We start from the raw sequence: 24,744 nt of genomic DNA, 5'->3' as shown, positions 1-24,744 counted from the left end.
TAGCAACTCCAGAGAGAAATACTAATAAACCAACTGGTTTAAGGATTGTGAAATTTCTAGTATGCTTATTACCAAAGGAAGGGACAGAAGACTCCACCACTGCAAGGCAAAGGCCACCTTTGCTGTGATGCCGGCAGCCCCTAAGATGGGGCTGTTTTAGATCCCTGCCAGTAGTCCTGGAGCTTCACTTCAGCAATGACGACATCCTCCACTGACCTGTTCCTTTGAATACAGTTAAGTAGAATCTATTAATTTTCTGAGCTGAGGAAGAGCCATTTTGTCACTCAAAAAAACTCCTCTAGCCTGACTTTTTCATGTTTTAGCGAATAGGTGGGGCCTACTTGATACTGTTCATTACTAATCCCCTGTAATACTGCTTAAATACATCATACAGCATCAGTTTTCCCTAAGAAATGGAGGGGCTTTCTAAAGCAAGGCTTTATTATGGCTAAGAGAATTATAAACTAGTTATAATCTTGTAAGCAAAATTAAACATTCTGCTTAACAAGTACTTTCCAGGACAGGGGCTAGTATTAGGACAAGTGTATCTCTCCCTAAGTAACAATCATAATTAGTCCAAGTACCAAATCCAAAATCATCTTTTCACTCCCAAACCTCCTTTCTAGGAGGTTCAAAATTCAGAATCCAGCCCACAAGACAGCACTGCTCTCATATCCATTCAGCTGCTCTCCATAGCTCATCACCAGCGCCTGTTAGCTAATACCTGTAAACACAGAGAAAACTATGCTAAAATGGGGGAGATATTAATCAGGGTTTACTGTGAACTATGAAAACATCGTCCTACATTATTTTTAGTTACATCTAGGTGTTGTTAATACTCATATTTAGTCTTCAATGTATCCAAGCTCTGTATGTGTGTGTGTAGGTGGAGGGGGAAAAAGCAAAACACACTTATTTTCCAATAAAACTTTGTATTTTATTAAGATATTTCTGTTAGCTTAAATAAGTACAAGTGGCTCAATCATCCACATACTATCATACTTTCAGGCAAGTTCCTGAGAAGATATCTCAGGAAAGGTTTCTCTTACAGTTCAACTGGAGCTGAAGAAAAAAAAAAAACAAAACACCAAGAAATTATATACTTGATTGTACTTATTTACAGGCTCTGGTAATCAACAAGTAACACGTAAGGGCAACACACTTTTGGAGACAGACAGCTAAATTACTTCCCCATCCTGACTAATCTTCTGCTCGAAACGCCTCTATCTTCAAAAAGTCTTTTCCCTAATTAAACCTTTACGTTATCCCTGAGTTTCTCCTCAACATTACAGACCTCAAAGATCAAATGGTTGAGTATACTAAATTAAGCTAGTAGCAAAGCTCAACCTCAGAACCACCTTATCTCAGAACAAAGATCAGGCTATGAAAAAAGCAGGTATTACTGTTTTAAACAACAGACGCAAAACGAATGACCAGCGACCACTACCATTAACTTGCTATGGGGCAAGCCACTTATAATCTCTCCAGAAACATACAAAATAACAGAGGTGGCATTCATGTAAGCTACAATTAGATCTGAAGACACTTGATCACGTCAACTCTCCTTTGTGGATTAAATGGTTGGCAGTTACAATTTTGGGATTCTTTTGTTTACATTTTTAATCTCAATTATTTTATTGCAGTGACAGTGATTTACAATACAACTGTTTTGGCTTAGAAGTACAGGCCCTCCCTTCACCATAGTCACTGCGCTCCCGCCCCCTTGTTCTTGCGCTGCCCCCTCGTAACATCACTCTACAGTCACATCTCTAGGGTCTGTTACTGGGCTGGCTTCATCTGACTCTCTGGCTGGCTTCTCGATTTGCCATACGTAACAGCTACTGAACACAGTATTAGAGATGTGACCCCCAGAGAAGAGAATCAGATTGCTGCAATTTAGGATAAGAAATTCCCAAGGAAGTTTCAAATCCACTAGGTTCTTCCTCATCTACTTCCATCCCACTATCCTCACTGAAAATATAGCAATCCAAGGGCTCAGAAACAAAATCGGCTCTGCCAACTGACAGCAATGGTGTAACCCTTAAAACTTAAAATAAAAAAAGGATTTTCTTACTTCAAATAATCTCCTTAGAAATCCGAATAATGGTGCAATCTGAAAAAGTAAAAGACAAGTCATCTAAACAACCTTGTGATTACCCAGGATAGTATCAATCAGATTACAGAACAGTACTAAGGAACATTTTAGGGGGGAAAAATGTAATCATAATCATTCTCACCAAGCAGCTAAGAGTCCTCAATCTGATATTTCAGATAAAAGCATCAAACTGGGGTCTAAAAGCATCAAACTTGGGTCTGTGAAATACCCATCCAGACAACACCCAAGAGAAATACTGTCAATCCAAACCACTTGCAAGAAGACTCATTAGAGATCAAAGCTCTGCTGAAAATGAGCTTTGAGAAAAGAAACTTTGAGTTATTAAATAAACCAAAGCTTTAGAAGAGAATTTATAAGTACAATAAGGACCTGAACTGCAAAAATCACTCCAAAACCTATCTGAAATGAGTGACAGAATTATCACTTTTCCCAGTAACATCCATTTCAAAGTAGAACTTTAAACCATGTTATATTCTGCTATTTTATTTTTGCACAAGTAGTGCCTCAAAACCAATTTACATCCCTCCTTTTCATTCCCAGAGACTTCAGCTGATTCTGAAAGCGGCCTTCCCTGAAGCACAGCACAGTGCAGGCTGCAGAGCGAGCACCCCCAGCGCCCCAGGCAGGGAGGGGACTGGAATGTCACAGCCTTCCACTCTTCAGCTGTCCCCAGTCACTTTATCACCTATTTCTTCTAGTAACAATCAATGCTCCCCTGTATAGTCAGGTATGTTGAGTGCAGAAAAGAAGTTGGACAAAGGACATGACTTTGGTTATCTTTGCAGCTAACACCATTTTTACAGCTTACAACTGCAGGATGAAAGAAAAGCCTTAAAAAAAATCTGGTGGGGTACGTAAAGAATTGTCAAACCAACAAAGGTTATCTGAACTTCAAGGGATAGCGCTTTTCCCTTAATTTGATACAGCATGGTGACTGAAGTTTAACAACACTTTGAAAGTAGAATGTTCTTATTTGATACCATTTAGTAGTTCCTTTTTGGAGTCTGGTAACATTATTATGACTAATTTATATAGAAAAAAAACTTGTGGCCCTCCCTGGTGGCGCAGCGGGTTAAAGCACTGCACTAAGAATCTTAAGCCTCTTCCGCATGAGTTCGATTCCCGCCTGCCCCGGAGGTGACCACATGGCTGGCAGACCTCTCCTGACCCGCCCGCTGCTCCCCTCAGCAGTGTACTTCATCGATCTGCCTGTTCTGCTCCCCACTCTGTCCCTGCACTAAGAATCTTAAGCCTCTTCCGCATGAGTTCGACCCCCGCCTGCCCAGAGGAGATCCACATGGCGTGGTAGACCTCTCCTGACCCACCCGCTGCTCCCCTCAGCAGTGTACTTCATCGATCTGCCTGTTCTGCTCCCCACTCTGTCACTCTCCACATCTCTGGCCTGTACCCCAGTTCTGTATGAATGAATAAATCTTTAAAAAAAAAAAATTTTGAGTGTAGCCTACCAAAGCACACAAATAATAATGTCCTACCTAACATGAAATATAGGGAAAACTGTATTTAAAGGTCGCCAAAAGAAGATCTTAAAAGTTCTTACCATAGTAAAATTTTTTGTAATTTATATGGTAATAAATGTTAAGCATACTTATGGTGATAATGACTCCATTATAATACACTGATCAAATCATTATTTTGTACTGCTAAAATTAATATAATACTATATGTCAATCACATGCCAATGAAAATTAAAATACATTCCTCTCACCCCCAAAACACTTCCCAGGTATTTTCTACTGGGAAGTTTTTTGACTGCTAGTAATATTTTATTGCAGAAATATGTACATTTCACTAATTAGGATGATGATGGTCATAAACATTCTACAATTAATTATTTAAAACTATAATAATTATAGACTAACTGAATATAATCAGAGAATCGGGAATACAGTAACAGTATCTCTTCACATTTTGAAAAGAAACTGATTGGTATCTCCGACTTTTCAACATAAATAATACCTACCTGTACATTATAGCTTTTCCTTTTTCATTCCCCAAAGCAAAATATCCACTTCTGGGAGAAAAATCCATGGTATGAACAAGAGAAATATGCTTTTTATTAACAACTGGGAAATTCGAAAACACTGTACAGGATGGAAGGTGAACCTGTTGGAGATAATGAAAAGCTTTAGCTTTAAACTGTAACAACTAGCAACCCATCTTTTTTACTGGTAGTCTTCATTCTGTCTTTCTGCTGGAACAGAAAGTTCATCCTGAATGTAATGCACATAACACAGTTCTTTCTCTTAAGGTAACAAAGTATTCCAAAATTAAAATTTAATTTCCCATGTGCTATTAAAGGAAGCAAAAGAAGTGTTTTCTTGATGCTTTTTATGTAGTATTTTCACTTGCGTCTAACTCAAATGTTTGCTGAATGAAGTAAAAACTAAAATGAAAAGCCAACAGTGACACCCACTCATGTCCTACATCAATGACCACAGTAAAGAATACTAATCAAGGGAACTGACACCTTAAACATCGCAGAGTCTCATTTTATATAACAGAAGCCTACACAAGGTCATCCCAAGTACTCCAGTATCATGTAATTTCCTTTTTACACGTCTACTTTTCAACTATGTGATATATTACTGCAGGCCTGCAATCTCTCTTTGGGGAGGACTGAACCATGAAAACCTGGTTCATCAAGTAAAACTGTTCTAATTTAGTGAGAGCCAAAGCTCACTTCAAGGCCGGGCCTTGGCATGAGGAGGGGCACCATCTCTTTCTCTAAGAGTCTACACCTGGGAAAAATGGGCCCAAGTTCCAGGGGCCCAATGATAGGCAAGACAACATGTGATTTGTGGTTAAGTAAAACCCAGTCACTCTCAGCAGACTGAAATTTTAACAAACTCACTTTCAAAAGTCCTCCAGCTCTTCCAGGAAACACACACCTTCATATTCAAGTACATACAGAGCTACCATTCAGTGTATCTTTCATCTGTAATCCTCCAGGCTTTAGATGAGACTCTGCACCATCTAACCAAGGGGATTATCACAGACGAGTGTCAGGTCACACCTGGAATAGCCAGGACCTACTCCTGCGGGTGAAGTCCTACTGACCATTTTGTCGAGAACAAGAGTTTACAATGAGTCTCTAAGTCATTTCCAATTATTTGCAAATTCTCCAAGCAACTGGTTCTACCTACATAGCCTGGCATCAATGCAAAGGCATCAGTGCCAATAAGAAAGAGTTTGACCCACTGAAGCTAAGAAACTGGCAATATCCCAAGTTCACCTTAACTTTTAAACTTCTTAAACACCATTCACTGTATAGATTTCTGAGGCTAATATTTTAGAAGAGAAGTCACACATGAAATTTTTGACAAGTGGAGTGGCTTCTTAATTGCTTTGCTTAGGTCATTACAATTTTGCATCCTCCCAGCCTGCACGAATTAGAAGATAGCCCCTCACATCATAGCAGCAAGACATGAAGAAATAACTCTCTGTCACTAGTGCCAAAAACAGAACTGTCCTGTGTCCTCTTTTGTTTCCACTCTATATTTAACCTAATGTTCTGAAACTATGTCCTAGATATTTGCTCATTAGCTTTCCTGGCATGACTTTAAGTTTGGGGAGCCGCTCTTCTGCATATATTCTACTTGAACACCTTAAGAGAAAATTATAACAAAATATCTTTTGTTTTCCAACCTAAACTGGGAAAAACAGTCTTCTGATTTGGATTCATGTAGCATTATAGTTAAGTCAACTGCATGTAACAAATAGAGAGCTCATTGCAAGGCAAAAATTCAGGCACAAGACACATAAGCAGTGTTTTATAGCTCACTGTTATCAGAAGGTTTTGGCATTTTGTAACTAAATGAACAGAACAGAGTACCATAAACTCTGGTAAACACACAAATTTAGGAAGTTTATGATGCAAACTGTCCCCTGGGGTGTGGTATCCTCACACAGTGCCTAGCCTTCACACGCAGGCTAATGTGGGTTAGCTCTGATGGAGGATAAATTAATACCCACAACTTATCTTTATACTTTATCTCCTCTATTGGTCTGGAAATGGGGGTGAGGGGATGTGTATGTCCTCCCACGAGACTTACTGTTAACTACTAGCAAAGTCTCCTAAGTGGTTTCTCACTGCCTTCCTGCAACTTCCCATAGACCAAGTGGCTGGGACTCAGTTGTGCTCCAACCTCCCCTATGACCCCAGTTAAAAGCCACCATTAAAAGGAAAAAGACCAACAAAAATCCAAGTTCCTTAACTCAGAAAGTTTCTTTTATCTCTAACCCGACTTCTGTGATTATGTTTAAGGGTTCAGATCTCAACACTCAACAAGTAAAAGCTCACTCACCCTCAATTTAATGGTAAGACTCCGCCTGCTTCCCACACCCAAGACTGTAGATATAATAACAATTTAATTTCTGTGCCTCTCAGTGTTGCAATGGCTTAGATTTATAGCTACTGCTTTGTGCTGGGATAACAGAACTGTTTTGGATCATTATAAGATACTGTGTTTAATGATATACTAACACAGTTTCACTGAGGCATTCTGAAGCTGCTCTGCCTGGCTTCTTTCCATTAGATATTATGGTTGACTAACACTAAAAAAATGGGACGTGGCTGTTACTAATGAATTCCTTGTGTGATTTTGCCACAATAAAAAACCATAAATGCCACCATGATCACTGAAGCAAACTAGGCAGAACTAACTACTAAGCATCTTACAGAATATATTATGTCAACAGGGGATAGATACCATGGTTTTCTAAAACAATTTACTACTATTAAAATGATGAAAAGTTAATATGTACGAGTCTACCACTCCCAACAGAGGAGTGGGTATTTTAAAGCTATTTGAATTAGAACTTTCTCATTTATCAAGTGATTTATTCAACAGAAAGGCAATAAAACACAATGCTGTATTCTTAAACATTTTGTGCAGAATCCTTCCTCCCCGCAAGGAGAAGCCTATGCTGAATGAATGCCAATATACACCACAGAGGAAAGCAAGCTGCTCTGCAGGACAGAGGTCGGAACGTAGCCACCTCCCTGCTGTTCCCCGCATCACCTGAAGTTCTCTACACATTCTAGGACGCCAAGGAATTCATTTGGAAAACCATTAAAATGAGAGAATATAGAATCCACAGACACAGTTCTGTGTTTTTACTAGCTGTTGACTTTGGGTAAATTAACTCTATGAGGACTACTGTTTGGCTTTAATTTTTTTATACATTTCTTTGTAAATCTTTAGAAATTATACACTATTGTACAAATAGTTATAAAGTATGAAAGACAGTGCTGGGAGCAAGACAAAATTCTGTAATGTGCTTACAACCTGGCAGTGTACATATTACAGCTTCACAATGCAATGCTGCTAATTCAAAGTTCTGTGCCGTCCGATAGCTAGTGCCTACAGGAAAATACTGTTAGCTGGATAAAGACACTGGTTCTGCAGAGATGCAGTCACATGCAAGCTGAGCTCTGCAGTTGGGGAATAAGTGCAAACATGGCTGAAGCTGCTAACCTTAAATGGCCACTTAGCAGCACGAGTGACCCTCTGGTGGCTGACTGATAAATAGTTCCCTACCTGGCATGAACACTTCCTCAAATTATAAGGTTCATTTGTACAGTGATTTATACTCAACACTCGTCTTCCAGGAGCATAAAATTTTGGTACATGTGAAACAGAGGGAACCTACAGGATCAACCTCCATACACACCTAAGTGACCAAGCCTCTGGTGAGCTTCCCTGGTAGTTAACACTTAACCCTGTCATCACAACTCTGCTGGAGTTACAACCCTCTTGCAGGTCTCTACCAGTAGAGGACACCCAGAAGCCTCCTCTGGTTCCTCTAGGTTCTGCACACAGCACACCTTTCATTCTGCTGATTTTACTGGAGTATTTTCCCTGTAATAATCATTTAGTCATCAATATGACCACATACTGAGTCCAGAAAGTCAGCAAAGTTGGCAAAGAGGTATATCCCAGGTCCTTAAATCCCAAACATAAGTTATTTCAAGCTCAATCTAATTTTAACAGTTTAGAATTGCTCCACTTATTCGTTAAGCTAACAGGCCTTCGAAAGGTACATGAATGGAAATTTTAGAGGAACAAAGTGTTTGAATTAAACATTCCTTCACACACATATGCTAAAAGAAAACCTCTGAGTGTTAAGATCAACAGTTTTCCTCAAAGAACTGACATAACACAAATGTGGCTATTAAGTATCATTTCTGCAACCACATCTACAAACAATACCAATAATTTCTATATCAAAAAGCTATGCTTTTAAAATAATCCAATACTCTCCCTTCCTGTCACAATTCTGTGTTTTCAGCTTTGACTTTAAGATTCAATGTTCAATGAGAAAAGCAAAGGGTAAAGAATTATTACCAATCTGACTGCTTCTTTCATTTTTGCTGAAGCAACTGCCAAGATTTCTGAAGTCGGATTGAAGGTTAGAGAAGTAACACCTGTGACCAAGTTCATTATAGCTTTTATGGGTTTTGGGTTTGTTTCTTGGATACAAGATTCCTGATTGTATATGTTTACCACACCACAATTAGAACTGCAAAGAGAAAAGGGAATAATACAACAGATTAAAAACAAGCAAAAAGTCTTTTATAAATTAAGTGAATATGGATTCAACCTCACAAACCCCTGTCTACTGGAATCTACGTCAAGAAGGAACTAGTGGGGCTTTAGAGTTTATGCCCATGTAAAAGTTGGAAACGGATGGCCTACAGTTCTACTGCAGACCGGCTAAACTCTTACTAAAATAACTCTGGTAGCTTTTCCACTGCAGATGTAGTTAGAAAGTCCACCAAAGCACAGAATCTCATTATTCATGCCCTTGATATTTACTATTTGTCACCTCTATGGTGGCACTATTTAAATACCTGAATGCAAAAGACTAAAACTGCCCCGCTCGTGGCATTTATGGCAGACTTTATATTCCAACATGTGAACAAGAGAGCTATCTTATTAGCTAGATCTCCTTTTTTTCCCCCATCATATTTGTAAGAACTTTCAAAACAGCGCATCTGTGTTGTACTCTAATGATCTATCTACAGTCAAGAATTACAGAAGATCACCTACTCCAAGTTTTCTGAAATGTTGACCAGCAATAAATTACACTCAATACTTTTATAATAAAAAGTAAATCCTTCTCCCACCTTGCATCTTTAGGAATATGAGAATAAAGCCATATTTTCCCCAGTGGATTAGCTGCCTTTCCCTGTGATAACACAGTAATGTGTTCACATAACATTTTAAAAGATTACACAAAACTAACACTATGTCCAAGGAATATGTTTTGGGTAATACCCCCTGGCCAGACTCAGGAAAAAATGACTTAAGGAAATCCACATTTGTGCTTAAAAAGCAAAATATTAAACACAACATTTTAACTTCCTCTACTACATCAATAAGATGCTAAAATAACAAAGGAAACCCCAATGTAATTTCAAAAAGAAAAAATACAATGTCATAAGGCAACCCAATTATTTTAAACACTAAAGAGCTGATAAACTGACATTATCATTAAATACTACAGTAAGACAATGAGATGAAGGACCCTCCCTTCTTCACAAGGGTTAAGACACAGGCAGCACCATGAAGGTCCCCACAGCCACTGCAGCACAAGTCCGAACTCCAGCCAGGGAGCTGACCCACATGGCACAGCAGACCTCCCCTCACTCTCCCGATGCTCCCCTCAGCAGTGTTATTTCAAGAGATCTGTCTGTTCTGCTCCCCACTCTTTATTTGGTGAATCCTCTTACCCCTTGAATCTGTGGCCTGCACCCCAGATCTTATATGCATAAATAAAACTTAAAAAAGACAATAAAATGTAAAAATCTTTATTGTGGAATAGTTTATAAACAGAACTACTCAAGCACTCTCCAGTATATCCAATTCTTCATATTTTCTCTTTAGTTAAAATTTTAAGGGCCGGGCCCTCCCTGGTGGTGCAGTGGGTGAAGACGCAGCACTGCACGGTGGCTGCAGCTGCTTCAGTGCGAGTTCGATCCACAGTCCCGGTACTGAGCAACATGGCGCGGCAGGCCTCTCCTGAACCACCCACTGCTCCTCTCAGCAGTGTACTTCCTCAGTCATCCTGTTCTGCTCCCCATTCTGTCTCTGGTGAATCCTCTCACCACCCTTGCACCTCTGGCCTGCACCCCAGCTCTGTATGCATACATAAATAAATCTGTAAAAAAAATTTGCAAGGGTCTCTCTTTACTTACCCACAAGCCACATACTGTCCATTCCGAGATGTGGCAATGCTTAATCCATATAAACTGCCTTCATCAACAAATCTATTAAGGCACTTTCTAGAATTGACATCCCAAACATAAACTTCCCCATCCCCTAAATGAAACAAAAAAAAGATTGTTAATATTACTTTAAACTTAAAAAGCAAATGATCTAATCATTCGTAGTCCTTCTTTAATAGTGCAAGATACAACAAGTAAAAACTTAGGTCATGGGACCTCCCTGGTGGCACAAGGGGTTACGTCTCAGCACTATAAAGCTATCCACAGCCACTGAAGCATGAGTTCAATTCCCCGCCAGGGAGCTGACCCACATGGAGCAGCAGGCCTCTCCTGTCTTGCCCACTGCTCCCCTCAGCAGTGTATTCCAATCTGTCTGTCTGCTCTGCTCCCCACTGTGTCTCTGGAGAATCCTCTCACACACCCACCACCCCCTGCACCTATGGCCTGTACCCCAGTTCCTGTATGCATAAATAAATAAATCTTTAGAAAATATAGGCAACCTCTAACTTTTAACAAGGCTGAGCTTCTGACCCTCCTCCCCTGCGTTAGCACCTATGGTAAATTAGACCTCCAGGGTAGTGAACAAATGAATCTGCATCCAATTCATAAGCCAGATTTCACTACCTCTGTGGAACCTTCTCCACCTCTTCTTCCGAATTTTCAGTCTCCCTAGACCCAAGGGCCATGTTATTAGGAGTATTACCCTGAGCCAGGATTTATTCCTTACCTCTGAGAAAACACAGATTACAAGGAATATAGATGCTGCTGAACTTCTTATATTAGTTGATTTAAAAAACTCAAATGTAACTAACTCAGCTTTGTACAAGGTTCAATTCTAGGACAAGAACAGAAAATTAAAAATTAATGTTACAGTGAATTCTCTTTTTAAAAAAGATTTAAATTTTCTTTAAGAATACTGTGGCCCTCCCTGGTGGCACAGCAGGCTAAAGCACACCACTAAGAAACTTAAGCCACTTCCGCATGAGTTTGATCCCCGCCTGCCCCGGGAGGCAACCACATGGCGCGGCAGACCTCTCCTGACCCGCCCGCTGCTCCCCTCAGCAGTGTACTTCGTCGATCTGCCTGTTCTGCTCCCCACTTTGTCTCTGGTGAATCCTCTCATCCTATAAATAAATAAATCTTTAAAAAGGAAAAAAATTAATACTGCATCTCACTAAAGGAAGTCAAATAAAAACCTGCTCAAATGTTCTGCACACTGCAAGCAGAACCACGCTAAGCCTCCCGCTACCAAGCAGCAGAAGCTACCCTGACATGCGGAGCACACCCAGAGCCTTTGGGAAAGAAGAGTGAAAGAGGATACTGAACAGTCATACAGGCAGAAGAGCCACACAGCACGAGTCAAGCCCATCAGGCTTGAGAAAGAACAGCCTATAGAATGCCAGCGACAGAATGTCAGTGCCACAGAAATGCCAAGAGACCTGAGTTGTTTTCAGACAATAATGTAAAAAACATGTTATTAAAGTCAAAGGGGCACTGCTAAAGAAGAAAAGGCAAGGAACTTAAATCTTCTAAAAAAGAGATTAACTAGAGTATTAACTTTTTGTTTTTGGCCTGAAATTGAACTTTTACAAAGTTGAGTTAGTTTCATTTGTTTCTTTTTAATCAACTAATGTAATGTAATCAGCAGCATCTGTATTTCTCACATTCAAAAAAGGAAATATCAGAATGAATCATCTTGTAAATAAGCATTTTCTTCCCATCTTCCCCCCCAAAACATGAATCATTAGCCCATCTCACTTAGTAGTTAGTAAATAAGGCAAATGACAATAGTAAGTCAGACTCATTTTTTCACTAAAACTGCTACCAAAGCAGTTACTTTGGTGACTGAATCACACACATATGCAAAGCCTGCTTCTTTGTGTCACCCTATCATAAACTTACCTGAAGAGGCATATATTTTCTTACTGTCTGAAGAGAACGTGGAGGCTGCCACCCGCCCATTAATTTTCATGCTGCCAATCAATTCTTTAGTCTAAAAGGGTAATAACATTTATCAAATTGTTAGGAGGTGCCTGGAAGAATCCTACTGTGTAGATAAGTCACTGGGTTTTTGTATTTGTTGCACTGTTTTTCCCTGTCCCCACATTAAACCATGCTCCTGTATTTGAGATGGAGACTTAAAGACGCCACCCTAACCCTAATATCTTATTTCAGAAGAACAAGCAACAATAGCTCATAACAGCTCACCTTCATTGACAGCAAGTGCAAATATCCAGCAACGCCGTTTATGAGCAGGAAGGACCCATCTGGGCCAACTTCAAATGACTTCACTATCTTCTCCTTCAAACCTAAGAATGGAGGTTACTCAGTAAGACAGGGAGTAATACTGCTTTGCTTTCAATCTTCCTCTGACAATTGAAGTTTCTGGCCTTTTGCATCATCTAAATGTCTCAAGTTCAGCAAAACCTAGGCAGAGGCTGACTACGTCTCATCCTACACATCGTTAAGTGTAAGGTCACCACAAAGTGCTCAGCAACTTCTCGTTCTGGTCACATTCTCCATTTTAATCATAGGCTAGAGCTTTATCTCTCAAAACAGTAAACCTATCAACTAATTTTCTAAATATAGGCAGTGAAACTTGTAGATAGCTAAAAGGATAAACAATATTGCTTGTCACGAAGTGTATAGCCAGAAGGAACATAGCTACTAGAGATGGCCAAAACATGGTAACCAACCCTACCTTCAGGAACACTAAGTCTAACTGAACAGTGTGGATCCAAAAAAAAAAAAAAGAGAGAGAGAAACATCAGATGTCAAGAGTATTCCGGAGCTGGTTAGCTTCTCAAGATGTGACTTGTGTAACCAATATGCTAATATGCCAGGTCAATATATTCATTTACAAAAGAACATGTCCCTTTTCCTTGCCTAAAAACCTCACACTATGCATAAGACTCCCTCTGTTATCAGACAGATTAGAGAGACAAGTTACAATAAAGAATTTCCTAACAGGAAGGACATATAAAGAATGGCTTCAAGCAGGGAGGGAAGTAGGTGGCCAAGAAGATGGAGCTGAAGAGACCTGCACCATCTCCCATTTCTAAATATTAAATTTTTGTAGGTACCTTAATGAACATATTGCCTGGTCAAAAACAATTTTATTTAAAATTTCAAAACCTCCGAAAGATGACTGCAGAATTAGAATACTAGACGGGAAAGGAAGGTGGGGTGGGAACAAAGTAGGGACAGGAGCCCAATGATCTAGAAAGGACGGTGAGTGCTAGTCACGGGGTGGTGGGTGATATACACCTGAGGGGGTATGAACCTATCCCCCTAATCATACACAGTGTTGTTAACCAGTATTAATCTGAAAAAAATTTTAATTAAGAAAAAAACCCTCAAATCCCTTATCCCATTTTCCAGAAAAAAAATCACTACTCAGGATTTGTTGTATATTCTTTTGGTGTTTACAAGCATACACAGACACATATATACACAAGCATAAAATGAGAAAGGCCCATGATACACCTTTGTTACTGGTTGCTGCTAAGAAGTGTGCAATAATAAAACAAATTTTCAAGTCACTAAATTAAAATACCAATTAGAGAAACAGAACTTAGAAAAATCTAGTGAAGAGCTCTTATCCTTCCTTAGGGAAAATGCTAGTTAGGGCTCCCAGCAGTCTCTGCCTGAAGGGTTCATTCACACAACTGCAGACTGGGCCTCCCCATGAGTCTTAGCCCCAGATATAACATCCTAAGTCCCCTGACTGGGGTCAATCCAGACACAAGGGCTGTGAGTTTCTGGTGAAGGTGTCATATATTCTGGGATAACGGGGACAGAGGATGCGGGGGAAGATTGGGTAAGTCAGAGAAAGATTCTCATCTTTCCTTTTTAAAAAAGTTTCTTTTTTAAAGGTAGTTTCATTCTTTAGAACACATTACTATCCCCAAAGGTAGTAATTTCTTTCCTTTCAATGTAGTAGATTTCTTTCCTTTCAATGTAAACCAAAAGTTTCTTGCAACAAACACTAGAAGAACCAGAGAGTATTCAAATTTCCTGAAGATCAGAATTGTGAAATAATTTGTCCAAGAAAGTAGAACCCAAGTCATCTGGCTCTCTGTTCTCTTTCTGCTGCATCAACTGCTAACCTTGCAAGGAACTTCTCGAGCCATTTTTTTCTCGTCAGGGAGAGTTATATTTCCAGATAACTTTTCCATAAATGCTCAAAAAAGTCATATTAATAAGAGGGGATGGGAGATAGGTTCACTATTTTCATTAAATTATCCCAAAAACAAAGCATTTTCTAAACACTGAAATAAAAGACACTTATTTTAATGATTCTGTGAGAAGAGGAAAGGCTCTAAATGCATTTAGCTGAGGGCCTGGGGGGTGGGAGGCAGGAAGACAGGAGGTGATCAACTGTGTGATCAAAGAAACCTTACCTCTCACCTGATGCACAGGAATTAACTTTCCAGCCAGCATGTCATAGACATAAAGAACCTTGCTGTGGGTACTAGTGGCCAAAACCTCTTCCCCATTGGCACTAAAACGAGCCTTAAAGATTGGAAACTTTTCTAAAAAGATGCTCTGGATCTTAGGATTTGTTTTCCCATCAACCTAAAAGGGATGACAGAATGTTCCTGTTAGTTCCATAAACCCTGTATCCCGGTAGTAAACACTTTTCATTACAAGTCTTCATTTTAAAATGCATACCCAAGCCCTCCCTGGTGGCACAGCGGTTAAGTCTCAGCACTATGAAGCTACCCGCAGCCACTGCAGCACAAGTTCGATCCCTGGCCAAGGATCAAGGGTACAGCAGACCTCTCCTTTCTCACCCTCTGCTCCTTCAGCAGTGTACTTCACTCGATTTACTTGTTCTGCTCCCCACTCTGTCTCTGGTGAATCCTCTCACTTCCCTGCATCTCTGGCCTGTAACCCAGTTCTTGTATGGACTTTTTTTATAAAGTTATTCAAGAGGATCTCCCTGAACCACAAGTAACAAACCTGCTAGATAGATTAAATAGACAGACAGACAGACAAAATAAATAAATTGTACACCTGAAACAGTGAAACAGCATTATCTAGTCCAGCAACCATCACCACCTGCGCACCAGGATGGAACTGCACAGATGAGATCTGGGCAGCAGTAGGCCGTTCTGCATTAGCATGCTGGCAGTTCTTCATCTATGGAAATACAAAACTGGATTTAATCAATTCAAAACATTTAAACTATGCTCTTTAAGGTATAAAGAGACATGTAATAAAGTGGTTTATACTCCAGAAGTGCACTGGGATGGCAACAGATGACCACAGCCCTGCTGCCAAACAGAAGGTCACATCACTATGCAAGATCCATTTCTATCATTCTTCAAGTAAGGAGACTAAATCGTGGAGGTCTCTGACCATCCCTACATGGTCATTTCCACAAGACACACCCACCTGGGTTAGGACACTGACTTCTGGGGAAATTTTACTTGAAACTCCTATGCTGGCCATTTCTGCATTCATGACACAAAGCAAGCAGCACTATGTGGCCGCCCCCATGGTTCCCTGGCTGACATGGGTTGCTACGCTCTCTTCTCAGGACACACAGTCGCTAGTTTACCGTTTACTGATTTAGAGTAATCATGCACTCATGCTTCTCTGGACTACTTTCTTTATACAGGTCTCTCCTGCATTAAAGATTCAGTTATATAGGACTCACCCTCCCCCCTAGAATTTACCGTAATAGATCGCCTTCCCCATCTGAATACACATGGCACTGTTTTAGCAGAAGCTATGGTCATTTGACAAGACATGAAACTGAAGCACCGTGCTGGGTAGACAGACATCTCTGGCAGTTACCTCGGCAAATAGCTAGACACAGTGAGTGATGAGTTAGAAAGTACCCAGTATATAAAGATCTTTCTAATGTGTGATTTGAGCAGAAAGGAAAGAATGAGTTGGTCATTAGCAGCACTTGAAGAACAGAGAGAAAAGCAAGAGCATCAGAAAAGCAGGAAAGGACTCACAAAACCTTATGAAGGAGGATGGAACAGTCAGAAGTATTTTATACACAGGCAGAAACCAGATCATATAGATAATAAGGAATACAGAGTTTTCAAAAAGCAATGAAAAATGATGACCAAATATTTTCTTTAAAAGATGCCTTTAGCATCTATCTGAAAAAGTTTAGGAAGTAAAACAGAAGTGGGAAAATGAGCCACAAAGGCACTGCAGTTTACTGGGGAGAGCGCAGAATGAAACCAGGACGGTAACAATGGAAATGAAAGAAACACAAGAGAACTCCAATAGGATTCTTGAAAGATGCCTGGACATATTCTAAATCTTGATTATTTTTACAAAGGGAGCGAGGGGGAAAGGAACTTATTTACACCAAGTCAAAATGACAGCAAACACAATCCCACAGATGATGGAAATCCATATACTTATATAACTAGAAACACACCCGATTTCAGGTAACTGGCGAGATAGGGCCAACTTCACTGACTCTCACCTTCAAGATTCCCTTTGGAAGAGAAGTCGAACTGGATATGAAATTCCCAGTCCTCTGCAACAAATCATCTTCATCATCTTCACTTTCATCTAAGTCAAACAAACCCACAAGGCTGATCGTTAGCACCAGTGAGATAGTCATTTCCTACCCCAAACAGCTACATTTCAAATTTCAACTCTACTCTTGGCCTTCCAATTTCCAACACTTGATTAAGCTACAATTTGTAAAAATAAAGCACCAAAAGACACTTGGAGGAAAAAAGATGACAGAGCTCAATCTATAAAACTGAAAGCCTTACTCAGAAAGGCACATACACAGTGACTAAAACAAAACGAAATGAAATAAAAGTTGAAATAAAGTCAGTATTTAAAAAGAACAACGTGGCCTTCCCTGGTGGCTCAAAGGATTAAAGAGCAGCACTATGAAGCTATCTGCATCCACTGCAGCAAGAGTTCGATCCCGGCCAGGGAGCTGACCCTCATGCGTAGCAGACCTCTCCTGACCCACCTGTTGCTCCCCTCAGCAGTGTATTTCAATCAATCAGCCTGTTCTGTTTCCCACCCTGTCTCTGGTGAATCTTCTCACCCCCCACACTTCTGGCCCATACCCCAGTTCTTGTATGCATAAATACGTAAATCTTTAAAACAAAGAGCAACTAAATCGAAGAGCAACTCGTTGCAACCAAGATGAAAAAAAAAAGCATACAAGTTGTACAAAAATGAAGAATGTTGCAAAAAGAAAATAAAGCAACTCATAATTGTGGCAGAACTGGCAATGGTATGGACAGCAGGTCTAGCTTTACACTCACAAGAACAAGCTGGCTTTTAGTTGACCAAAAGATCAATAATGTTAGCAATCTGTGTCAGAACTTTAAAGCAAAAACCAAAATAAATTCAAAGAGCTAACAGGGCTGCTTTCCCCCTAAAGATGACTGATATGTCTAGTAAAGCAAGCTGAGAAGCTCAGCAATCAAAAAAGAACACATGGCTTTTGCAGCAACATGGATGGAGCTGGAGAAGATCATGCTTAGTGAAATAAGCCAGAAAGAAAAGGAAAAAATACCAGATGGTTTCATTCATAGCAAGAATATTCTTTTCTCAAGGGAGAAAATAATAATAATAATGAACAACTATATACCAGAGACATTTGATGGGAGTGGAGGGGGGAATGGGATCAGAAATGGGGGGGAGGAGGGTACAATGGACTATGATGATGGCACATGGGTGATTTGGTGATGGGTAGCCTATGGGGATTAGAACTGAGATGGAAAAAGGCACGAAATGATGCAAAAATAAACTATTATAAAAAAAGAAAGCTGAGAAGTTTAGCAGAGTTTTTAAAACACGTAGGGGAGGTTGGTGGCAAGCAGCCATAATTAGCACTAAGAGCTCTGTAAAGTGGTTCTTATAGAGGTCTGGCAAATCAGCCTATTTTATATTGGGGCCATAAAAAGGCTCCACTTAGGACTGAGGGTGAAAGCAAAGAAATTACGAGAAAATCTTCCAGGGACTAAAAACCAGTTTTCAATCCTCACAACTGTTCATGGGACAAGCAGCTCTGGGACTGCCAGTGTCTCTTGCTCAGTGACCTACCTAGAAACAAATACACCCAGTCTCTGGAGAATGAGAGAAATCAAGGTATCATTTATCCTAGGCCTCTAATTAAACAATACTATGTTTCATGTGCCATTCCAGCACTCAAGGATATAAAACCAAGTCAAAAATGACAAGGTAAGACGTTACTAAAAACCTATAAAAAACGGACAATACTCAAAGGACATCTAAAGACAGAGTAATCAGGCAATTTTTTTTTAATTTATTTATTTATTCATACAGAACTGGGGTTCAGGCCAGAGATGCAGAGGGTGAGAGGATTCACCAGAGACAGCATGGGGAGCAGAACAGGCAGATCGACGAAGTACACTGCTGAGGGAAGCACCGGGCGGGTGAGGAGAGGTCTGCCACGCCATGTGGATCTCCTCCAGGGCAGGCGGGGATCAAACTCATGTGAAAGTGGCTTAAGCTTCTTAGTGCAGTGCTTTACCCCGCTGCGACACCAGGGAGGGCCAATCAGACAAATTTTTAAAATACTACACTGAATATGTTCAGGGATAATGAGGTAAGATTCAGAATCGAGGTCAAGAATTTTATTAAAAAAAAAAAAGCCAAATGGAAATTCTAGAGCTGAAAAAGTTATTACATAGTAATTTAAACACAATCATTGGGGAAAAAAATAATAATCATTGGGCTTCCCTGGCAGTGTACGGGTTAAAAGTCTCAGTGCTATCAAGCAATTGCCTGCCAGCCACTGTAGTATGCGTTCAACACCCCCCCCCGCCCCCTCCCACGGCAGCAGATCTCTCCTGTCACACCAGCTACTCAATAGTATATTTCAGAAGATCTGCCTGTTTTGCTCCCCACTATGTCTCTGGTGAATCCTCTCACTCCCACACCTCTGGCCTTACTGGCGTTCTTGTATGCATAAATAAATAAAATAAATCTTTAAAAAATATAATCATTAAAATGGATGCCCATAGCAGCATGTCAGAATAGGCAAAAAAGAGAAAATTAGAGAGCTGGAAAAGTGTCAGAAGAAAATTAAGATTATAGTACAGAAAGCAAAAGAGAAAATACGTTAACCTGTTTAATAGCATGTCTTTTATAAAAGCAGTTAACATATATATAGTTGGTATTCCAAAAGGAAAGGAAGACTAGAATAGAAACAACATGAGAAAGGAAAGAAACAGTTGAGCAGAACAGCGAGTTATCTGACATACTCAGGTAGAGGATAAATGTAACAGATATTGCAGAAAAGATTCTTACAGAAGACAAATTCAGGCATCATTAAGATTCCTTCCAACTTTAAAAAAGCATCTAGCCAGAAACTAAACTTCTACTTACTAACATACTGAGTTTTTCAACAGAATTATACAGAACTAGCTCCTTGTATGGATTCCCTGTCTTGAATACAATGGGGAGGGACTAAGGGTGAGGGGAGGTGTTGGATGGGAGGATGGTGGGAATCAAACAGCTCCCAGCAATACAAGGGATGCAGAGGTGGGGTTCCTGCATCATGTGGGATATACTCTGGATTCCCTACAGGATTTCAAAGGTCAGTTCCAAATCTAAAATTAAGAAATTCAAGCATACAAATCAGATCTTGGCTAAACCACCCATATTTGTTATATCTAAAAATCAGATAGTAAATTAAGCTTTATGACAAAATCTAGAGATGAAAACTAGCTTTTTAGAAAATGAGTAATTATATGTGCCTGATTTGACATGTGCTCCTTAGAAAAACATCTCATTTACTAATGGACAGTTAAATTAGCTGTCAATGTCTCTAGGAATTTGAATCAAAAAGGAGTAACTTCACTTTTCCTGAAGCCTATGTCACAGTGGACCTAATTCTTTTAAGAAACATCTTCAAATTCACCCAGTATTTCCTTACAGCAAAGAATATGCTATTAAATAAGTCTGGTACTATTGTAAAAGGGCTTCTCTCAGAGAAAAGGCAGACATCAAAACCAGACATTTAATAAAAAAGACAATTTAAAGCACCAGGTTTTTATGAGCCTTGAGGGAAAGTTCAAATAACAAAACAGGAATAGGGACTTACGTACTAGCTTAAACAGAGATATCACAACTCACCATCTGAAGATGTTTTCCTCTTTGTAGTCTCTGCCCAGGCAGGCACTCCCCCCATGGCATGCTGGAATCTAAGCAAAAAGATGAAAGTTAAACATCTGTGGTGACTATTATGGAGTATGAGGCATCTAGAGAACACAGGTTAGACCATGATGACAGTTCCTTCCAAAGAAGACACTTCTGAAAGAAATGACCAGGTCGATATAAATGCACAGCACTTGATCATGACATCCTTTTAAGAAAATGGGAGCATTTCACTCTGCAAAAAGTCAACACTTATATTCTGAAGGACTACCAGTGAACTAGTGACTCTTGCCAAAAATAATTTGATTCTGATCACCCAGCTTCTAAACCCATTTGTACAGGAAATACAGATGACAAAAGAATAAATTAAGTAGTCAGTTTGAGGGAGGAAAAAATGCAGAGAACATGATTAATGGAAATGGTGTTTTCTTTTAGAGAGATTAAATGTTTGGAAAATGTGGCTATACAACTGTGAATATAGTAAATGCCACTAAATTGTATGTGAATTTCACTACAAGAACAAAAAAGGAAACATTTCAGAATGAAACTCAACAAAAAGGTCAGAATATTTAAAATGAAAAAAAATCAAGTATCATGGGGGAGAAAAAGATGGGTGTACTAGAATAAATGAAAAAAAAAATTAAAAGCGCTAAAACCCAAATATAAAGCATGAAGTTTATACCAACTGGGGAAATATAGCTTGCACATTAACTTTTAATTTTGTTAGGTGTGATAACAGCAATGTGAATGAAGGGCCATGTTCTTAACCTTAAGAATTTAAGAGGGGGTTTTCCTGTGGTGTCTACATATTACCCTCAGATCAAAAATTAAGCCTAGGCAGCTGGCATTTGATTTTAAAATTTTTCTGTGAAGTTGTAGGGAAAAGATAGTTTACCACCCACAAGTGAACAAATTATCATCAGTTATATTTGGGTGGGATTCCACATTTTTTTCAAGTGTTCTTCTGTACTTTTAGGAACTCTCCCTTCAAGATTCTAACATTTAATAATTTCTCCCAATAACAATGCTCTTACTACTAAAGTATCACTGCATTATATAACATTCAGGTGTTCATAAGAATCAACATATGTATTTCTGACATTAAGGTTACCTCTAAAATGCTCTTACTATTTGACTTACTTACCCAAGATTATTACAGCCAAATACTAGGCAAATTAAAATACACTACTGGTTTTAAGTAAATGTTCATGAATCATATGAAAATGGACACTTACTCTTCTTTAAGTCTCTTTTGTAGTTTGTCCTTTGAAAGCTTATTTTCACTGGTATTTTTCATTATATTTTTCCGAAACCGATTGTTCATCATTTCAACCCTTTAAAAATATAATAGCATGCTTTAAATGACTTTTAAAATTCAACAAAATAGTTATTACTTTTAGTATGTTGAGAAAATATTTAACTTAAAAATACAGGTCAAGATTTGTACATTTGGAACATCTTATAAATAAATTCTCCATCCTTCCTAAAACAAAAAAAAAGTCTTCATTATTTCAGATCATTTAATTTACTTTTTTGGGAGCTAACAGTTCAAATACATAATGATTTATCTCAACTCAAATTCATGCCATTCACCAAAATAATTTATAGAAATCTAATGGATAGCCTGTGGAATATAAATAAGAGCACTGTATAAATACTAGAAATTTGCTGAAAGAGCAGATTTCAAGTGATCTCGATACACACACAAAAATGATAACTATGTGAAACAAATTCCTAGTAGTCATTTTACTGTGAGGGTGTGTGTGTGTGTTTATCTCAAAACATCATGCTTTGTATACCTTATAGGCTTCTATTAAACAGTAAAATTAAAAAACTTCAACAGAGAATAATTTTAAGAAATGTCAATGACCAAACAAAAAATGTTTTTTCAACACAGATTAAGCAGACATCTCCCACCCATTAAATCGACATTTGAAAAAAGGCCAATCAATGCACAGAACAGACCAAAAAGGACACCTTTCAACAAGAAGATAAATTAGAAGATAAATTCCACATGATCAGTCTTGTGGAATTTATCAAGAACCTTAAAAATGTCTGTGCTTTGAAAAAATTGTACTTCAAAGAATCTTATTACAGAATCAGGAAAAGGTTTACACAATGTCCTTTAACCTCAAGAACCTTCTGAGCTACAAATTCACAAATGAGAAAGGATAAGATTCCAAACTTGCCAGATAGAAGCTGGCCAAAGTAGAAGGCAAATTCAGATCTAACACTAGATACAACATTTAAAAAAAAAGGAGGGGGATATTAACACTGATGCCCCCTCATTGGTGGGATTGAATGAGGTTTTCTTTGTATATTCCACTATTCTTCAAAACCATATAATTAAAATGCTCATGAAAAGAAGCCTTTAAAACCTGAAAAATAACTTTTTAAAACATCCAGGATTCTGGAAGAAAAATTAGGCAACTTACATTTCCTCATCTTCATCTTCCTCATCCACCCAAACTGGTTTCTTTTGAGATGGAAAATTATCTTTTGCTTCATTCTCCAATTTTGAGTCATCCAAGTCTTCCTGTACATGAACCTATAGAAGACAGTGAGTGCACCCTTCAAGTACTGAGTTTCATATCCCATTGGCAGACACATACACCTGGTTGTTTGCTGGTGTAGAGAATGCTGTCTTTATGGTCCTCTGATGAATTTAGGGGATGGAATGCCACTTCACCCATGTGGGGACAGAACAGTAAATGAGACTGGAGAATAAATAGCACGTGACAACCGACTGAAGAGGTAAAACGGGGCAGTCAAGGAGAGAAAAATCCACAGGCTAAAAGGAAAAGATCAAGCAAAGAAAAACAAAAGGTAAGGTAAATTATGGAGGAGGGAGCAGGAAAAAAAATACCAGAACTACTAAAATTACAGGACCAGGCCCTCCCTGGTGGCGCAGCGGGTTAAAGCACAGCACTAAGAAGCTAAAGCCACTTCCGCATGAGTTCGATCCCCGCCTGCCCTGGAGGTGACCACATGGCGTGGCAGACCTCTCCTGCCCTGTCCGCTGCTCCCCTCAGCAGTGTGCTTCCTCGATCTACCTGTTCTATTCCCCACTCTTGTGTCTGGTGAATCCTCTCACTGCCCCTGCACCTCTGGCCTGTACCCTAGTTCTGTGTGAATAAATAAATAAATGTGTTTAAAAAAAAAAAATTACAGGACCAGAGGCAGCGAAAACCAAAAATAATCAAACATTTACACAACTACATGTCCAAATTCATATCTCATATTTTGACATACCTTTCTCCATTTTTTGTAGGCAGTCCTTTTAACCCCTACCTCCAGAAATGTTATACTATCAGATCTAAATCCAGGCCTCAGAACAGCTCCTTAGGGGAGCTCAAGGTTTCCCAAAATCACACACTGATGGAAACCAAATGACTTGTGCTGCTCGACTGTGGGCCTATGATTTTTAAAAGTCCAGCAAAGCTGACCTCACCTAATATTCCTTTTCCCGATCATGAATCTGGTGCAGTTCACCATTTTCTTGCAATAATTCCTCCTCTAGACAATAGATATTTGCAGCTTCTCCCATAAGCACCCGAAAAAATCTGACCAGTTAATATTTGCTACTTGCTAGGCCCACATTCATTCATTCTAACAAAATGTGTCATCTCTGTGCAGCTTTGCTTAGCCACCCCAAGCAAAATTCCACTAGCCACATCTACAGACTTGCCTTCCTTCCCATTTTTTTTCCCTCCTAAGCCGTTGTCATTGACACTTAAAATTTCATCTATAGCCTCAGTTTTCCTCTTCTGTCACTAACCTGCTCCCAGAGCACAGGATTTGTCAGTTTCAGTCCAATATAGTATCTTACCAGTGCCTTGAGCAATGCCTGGAAATGAGCTAGGTGGTTAGAAAAGTCGGGCACAGAGTAAAAGAAGCAATCTTGTATTAAAGTACTGGGCAAAATTTGTCAACCATCACGCAGGGTACCCACTGCCAGGAAGAGCGTCTTGCACACAACGGAATCAGTCAATGTGCAAGAGTCACCCTCCAAAGCTGGCCGACACCTGGGGAGGCTGCTAAAACAGATTCCCGGACCCTTTCCACAAACTGACTTCCCAGACGAGGAGCTAAGAAGTACGGCAAAGTACCGAGGCCGGTGAAAGAAACGCCTCGGGGAAAAAACACGGCCTGGGGAGAAGCTAGAGAGGCCGGGCGGCCAAAGAAGTAAACGACTCGGACGACCGAACGCTCGCGTCGGCGCCGCGGTACCGGCGGCTCCCACGCGGGC

The 24,744-nt window shown here is 39.5% G+C and overlaps 1 protein-coding gene across 1 annotated transcript in view; it reads right to left on the bottom strand.

The window, feature by feature from the left end:
• Positions 1 to 925: 925 nt before the first annotated feature.
• UTP18 (UTP18 small subunit (SSU) processome component homolog (yeast)) overlaps positions 926 to 24,744 on the bottom strand; it is a 24,397-nt gene continuing 578 nt past the window's right edge. The window contains exons 2-14 of the mRNA XM_004684387.2: positions 22,931 to 23,043; positions 21,731 to 21,829; positions 20,475 to 20,542; positions 16,825 to 16,913; positions 15,387 to 15,512; positions 14,771 to 14,945; positions 12,576 to 12,676; positions 12,270 to 12,360; positions 10,338 to 10,461; positions 8,485 to 8,659; positions 4,098 to 4,240; positions 2,075 to 2,113; positions 926 to 1,062 (exon numbers count right to left, since the gene is read on the bottom strand). Coding sequence (XP_004684444.2) covers positions 2,089 to 2,113; positions 4,098 to 4,240; positions 8,485 to 8,659; positions 10,338 to 10,461; positions 12,270 to 12,360; positions 12,576 to 12,676; positions 14,771 to 14,945; positions 15,387 to 15,512; positions 16,825 to 16,913; positions 20,475 to 20,542; positions 21,731 to 21,829; positions 22,931 to 23,043 — 1,329 coding nt within the window. The 3' untranslated portion in view covers positions 926 to 1,062; positions 2,075 to 2,088. The remainder of the gene's footprint in view (positions 1,063 to 2,074; positions 2,114 to 4,097; positions 4,241 to 8,484; positions 8,660 to 10,337; positions 10,462 to 12,269; positions 12,361 to 12,575; positions 12,677 to 14,770; positions 14,946 to 15,386; positions 15,513 to 16,824; positions 16,914 to 20,474; positions 20,543 to 21,730; positions 21,830 to 22,930; positions 23,044 to 24,744) is intronic.

Source organism: Condylura cristata, unplaced genomic scaffold (genome assembly GCF_000260355.1).
Source record: "Condylura cristata isolate star-nosed mole 26May11 unplaced genomic scaffold, ConCri1.0 scaffold00017, whole genome shotgun sequence".
In the NCBI taxonomy this organism is placed as follows: Eukaryota; Metazoa; Chordata; class Mammalia; order Eulipotyphla; family Talpidae; genus Condylura; species Condylura cristata.
This window is presented reverse-complemented; position numbering and strand designations above follow the sequence as displayed.